The sequence below is a fragment of the Cebus imitator genome, unplaced genomic scaffold (genome assembly GCF_001604975.1).
Source record: "Cebus imitator isolate Cc_AM_T3 unplaced genomic scaffold, Cebus_imitator-1.0 Scaffold0, whole genome shotgun sequence".
Classification (NCBI taxonomy): domain Eukaryota; kingdom Metazoa; phylum Chordata; class Mammalia; order Primates; family Cebidae; genus Cebus; species Cebus imitator.
Window position 1 is genome coordinate 1,490,701 of NW_016107315.1, and position 4,985 is coordinate 1,495,685.

General features: G+C 40.3%; 1 protein-coding gene across 26 annotated transcripts in view; it reads left to right on the plus strand.

The window, feature by feature from the left end:
- Positions 1-4,985, plus strand: part of PBRM1 (polybromo 1) — a 147,016-nt gene that overhangs the window by 2,899 nt on the left and 139,132 nt on the right. For 12 of the 26 annotated variants that reach the window (XM_037736075.1, XM_017539396.2, XM_037736418.1 and 9 more), the window contains exons 2-5: positions 604-745; positions 998-1,123; positions 2,940-3,092; positions 4,288-4,385. In XM_037736075.1, the coding sequence (XP_037592003.1) occupies positions 1,076-1,123; positions 2,940-3,092; positions 4,288-4,385 (299 nt within the window). In that variant the 5' untranslated portion in view covers positions 604-745; positions 998-1,075. The remainder of the gene's footprint in view (positions 1-603; positions 746-997; positions 1,124-2,939; positions 3,093-4,287; positions 4,386-4,985) is intronic. The other 14 variants (XM_017539540.2, XM_037736590.1, XM_037736640.1 and 11 more) reach the window with 8 other exon arrangements.

The following is a 4,985-nucleotide window of genomic DNA, read 5'->3' on the forward strand; positions in this document are numbered from 1 at the left end:
GGCCTCAAAGTGATACACTGGCCTTGGCCTCCCAAAGTGCTGGGATTACAGGCATGAGCCACCGTGCCTGGCGTTAAGTTCTCATTTTAGAGATGAAGAAACAGACCTGAGAGGCTGTCACTCAGGCAACATCAAGCTGATAATCAGAGGTGGAAGACTTGGGACTCCTATTCTGGTCCTGTGGTTTCTCCTACTTCATAACATGGCCCTTCTTGCCAAACTTCCAAAATACATTTTAAAACGTTCCTTGATTAAAAAAATACTTAAATATTATCCTTAAGTTGAATATTTTTCTTGTTTTTCCAAAGTAAATTAATGGTTCAAGGATTTTGGGATATTGTATCATCTAAACTACATACGTATGGTGGTAATTTATGTTTTTTTTGTCATTTGATTTTCAGTGAATTATTTATAAAAGTAATTTTGAACTCCTGACAAAATGGTTGGCTTTTTTTTTTTTTTTTAAACCTTGTCAAATTTTTATATGGTATCTCCAATGCAGCTAGGACTTTGGAAATAAATGTTCTTTCTCTGAATTTTTTTTGTGGGGGTGGGTGTTTTCTAGACCTTTTGCTCACATGAGCCATTCTTGGTTTGTTCCAGCTTGACAACAGTTGGTGTCACATGTGAGCCTCCCACATGTATTCACTCTTCATTCCAGCTCTGTGATTGAACTCTGCTCTTATTGACTAGGGGGCAGTTGGGCAGGCATGCTTCATTCCTGGAATTGACAGTCATTCCTAATGTGAGTAAAGGGGAACCTAAATGAGACATCTTTAAACATATGAAAGCATTTGGTTTTAAAATGGAAGAACTGTCAGGTACTGTTAATGCCTGAGCCTTTGCAAGTTACAAGAGAGCTGATATGCCTGTTTTCTCCATTCTCTGTATCTTCCTTTAGCAGTTCTATTTGAATGTTTTCTGTCTATTCGTACTCGTTTTTACTCCTTCTGACCCTTTTCTATTTCCCTCTTTTCTGCCTTGTTCTCTTTTTCAGTTTTGAAAATACTAACACTGAATCAGTACTTCTAAAGCCCTTCCTTCTCCCACTGGCTTCACTTGGCCTTCAGACATAATGAGGAGACTGGCTTTTCGAGGCGCTGGTTGTGCTCTGGTAAAGCTGGTAAATTACTGATTATCTACACCCTTTCCCTTATCTGTCCTTCCTTGCCTTTTTTCTTCCACCTTTCTTAAATTTTTGTTACCCCTTCCATAAAGGTTCCCTCAAATTCACTTGTGTCTTTGTCATAGCTTGTTTAAAAGGGATTGGTCCTTAATTTCTTTATCTTAATGAACTGAGCCCGGTATATCAGCCTTTTATATAAAAAGAACAAAAATCAGCAAAGCTTGCCTAAGTTTTGGCTAAGTATTTTGATGCTTTTAACCACTTTTAGCTACTTCAAACTAATACCGTATAACAAACCGAAGCCTAGAGTAAGGAACATCATCATGATAGATTTTGTTTCAAACACTGTGTGGTCTTTAGTTTGGAGAAAGAGATGAGACTTCTGAAGTCTCTTTTCTTAATTGCTCACCAGGATTTTCAAATGTGTTTGTTTTGCTCCTTCTTTCTGTTTTCTGGAAATCCCCAACTTTTCTCTCCATACCACTGGCAACTAGTGCTCTCCTGTTCTAATCATTCTAATCTCCTGGTATCATAGTGTCCTGAAATTCAGTGTTTCCTTGTACCTTACAATTATGAGGTACTCTAGTTGTATGAGGTACCTCATAATTGTGAGGCACATGGAAAAGCAGATGCTGCACTGACTCCAGAAGTAATATACCTTGGAGCCTCTAACCCCCAGATCTGCCAGACTACCTCAGGGACTGAAGGATCAATACCTTCAGTGTGAGTGAGTCAAACTGGGATCTTTTAGCTTTAGAAAAAGGCCTTTGAAATTGCAATATGCTGTTGGATAATATTGTTAAGATTGTGTCACAATATAAGCATTGCAGGACTTTCTTGGATATATACTAGTCCATCTGTAGCAGACAATTTCAGTGGTTGCATTTCTTGTGTTATAGCTAAATGCATGTATTTGTAAAGTTGCCTTAAGATTAGTTTCTTAGCCAGCCCCAAACGAGAGCAGATATTTATTTGTGACCTGAAAGCTCATGTATGAGGTGCTCTTGAGAGGATCTACTAAGATTTAAAGCTGTGATTTCAAAATTTATGGGCAGTAGAGTACGTCATATCACTGAAAAGGCGATTAGATTGGATTAACAGAAGAGTTTCAAAGGACAGTTTTTCTGTACTTCTGTCTACGTATAACAAGTCACGTTAAGTGTTTTCCAGAGATATGTTTTGTGGATCCTGCTTTAATGAATGGAGGACATTCATTTTCAGGATATTATTTTTCGAGTACATCTAAAATACTAGAAGGTTAATTGTCCTCTGTCCCCTTACCTTTTTGCATAACTCATTTGTCTTAGGCTCTGCTTCCTACTCTTTTCCACGTGGTGGCCCACCTAGCAGATGATCATAATTGTAAGGCACATGGCAAAGCAGATGGGTGCTGGCTCCAGAGGTGGATATATTGGGGCCTGTATACCTCAGGCCTGCCTGACCGTCTAGGGGCTAAAGGATTAATACCTTCAGCACGCCAATGTACTATTACATGTAGGTTGGGAAACTCCAGTCTAGGGCAAATTTGGAACTAGAAGTTGTTGAGTCACTCAGATTGGTGATATACAAATGAATATACTTTCATTGAATTTGTCCCATCAAAATGGAAGGTATAGCACTCCGGTAAGTGAAACACTGCAACAAGGAAGTCCAGGACTTTAAAAAAAACAAAAAAAAAAAAACCTTTTAGCTAAACTGTAACATGTTAAATTGTCCTCCTAAGTGAGCCAGGAGTTTGATAGCAGGTGACCAGCTGAGGGCTTGGTGACAGACTCTATTTAAATGTAAGAACATGGCTAATTATTTCTTTTAGAAGAAGTTGGATTCCATGGGTTCCAAGAGAAGAAGAGCTACCTCCCCTTCCAGCAGTGTCAGCGGGGACTTTGATGATGGGCACCATTCTGTGTCCACACCAGGCCCAAGCAGGAAAAGGAGGAGACTTTCCAATCTTCCAACTGTAGATCCTGTGAGTAACTTGGTTCACTTGGTTTCTGCCTGCTTTTCCCACGATTACCCTATCTTCCCTTTAATGGTAAAATGGTTACAGTGCAAGGCGTCTCCACTTTTTTTTAAGATTCTCTGGATTGATAGTCTTTTATGAACAGTATGTATTCAGCTAAGTCTTAGAGTAATGTATAGTCTTATGAATAATTTCAGTGTGTTACATCATGTATTCATTTAGCAAATAACTATGTGCCTATCATGTGAAAGTACTGTTCTCATGATTGGGATTTAGCCATGTGGGAAACAAGCCCATTTTTCACATGGAACTTAGATTCTAGTGGGGGAAGTAGAGTGTAAACAAGTAAATGAATAAAGAATAATATACCCTCAGCCAGTAATAAGTGCTAAGAAGAAAATTTTGGGTGATTTGGGCTATTTTGGTGTGAATCCCCTGGAAGAGAGTTCCAGACAGAGAGAACCGGTGCTGAGGGGCTGAGTCAGGGATGGGTTTAGTGTGTCATGGTTACAGAGTAGTAGATGGTCGGGAAGGAGAAGGAAATTGGCAGGCTCCACCCATTCAGAGTATGTAGGGCCCACACAAGCAGTGTTAAGAGTTTAGAGTTTTATTCTATATGTACTGAGAAACCCTTCTGTTGGATAGCTTTAAGCAAGAGAGTGATGAACTGATTTAGTTTAAAAGACAAAATCACCAGGAGCATGAATGTGATGGAAGATGCCAAAAAGTTAGTCAACTCGATTGTTTGAAAGGAGACATGCTTGCCAGGCACGGTGGCTCATGCTTGTAATCCCAGCACGTTGGGAGGCAGAGGTGGGTGGATCACGGGGTCAGGAGTTTGAGACCAGCCTGACCAACATAGTGAAACCCCATCTCCTAAAAACACAAAAATTAGCCAAGTGTGGTGGCACGTGCCTGTAATCCCAGCCACTCGGGAGGCTAAGGCAGGAGAATCACTCGAACTCTGGAGGTGGGGGTTGCAGTGAGCTGAGATTGCGCCGCTGCATTCCAGCCTGGGTGACCGAGCGAGACTCCATCTCAAAAAAAAAAAAAAGGAGACGTACTGTCAGCATATTTCAGCCTGTTTGGTAATATTGAGAGTCATCATTTTTCTTATCTATTTGCCTAGAAAATAATTTTTATGCCTACACTGGCTTTCTGTTCACTTTTTTGGTGATTTTTCTCCTTTGCTAATGTGTAGATTGCCGTGTGCCATGAACTTTATAACACCATCCGAGACTATAAGGATGAACAGGGCAGACTTCTCTGTGAGCTCTTCATTAGGGCACCAAAGCGAAGGTGAGTTGGAAGCCCATCAGTAGATTGCGGGGAATTTGGTCCAGAGTCCATGTTTAAAGTGTTTGGAAATTGATTTTTTTTTTTTTTTATTGGGAGGAATGGCTTAAATGATACTGGGGTCCAATTTTAGTCTTTAGTAATCAAGCTGTAGTGAAGCTTTTCTGGACCTATTATGTTCTTAGCATTCCATCAAACCTGTATTTTTCACCCACTGCAGTTTAATTTAGGTCTTTTAAGCTTTTTTTTTTTTTTTTTTAACTAAAAATCTGTTTGGGCTAGGCACAGTAACATGCACCTGAAATCCCAGCTACTTGATTTTTTGAGCCAGGCACAGGAGCATGCACAGTAATCTCAGCTACTTGGGAGACCGAGGCAAGAGAATTGCTTGAGCCAAGGAGCTTGAGACCAGCTTGGGCAACCTAATGAGACCCTGTCTCTTAAAAATAAAAACAAGGCCAGGCATGGTGGCTCACACCTGTAATCCTAGCACTTTGGGAGGCTGAGGTGGGTGGATCACAAAGTCAGGAGTTCAAGACCACCCTGGCAAAAATGGTGAAACCTTGTCTCTTCTAAAAAAAAAAAAAACCAAAAATTAGCTGG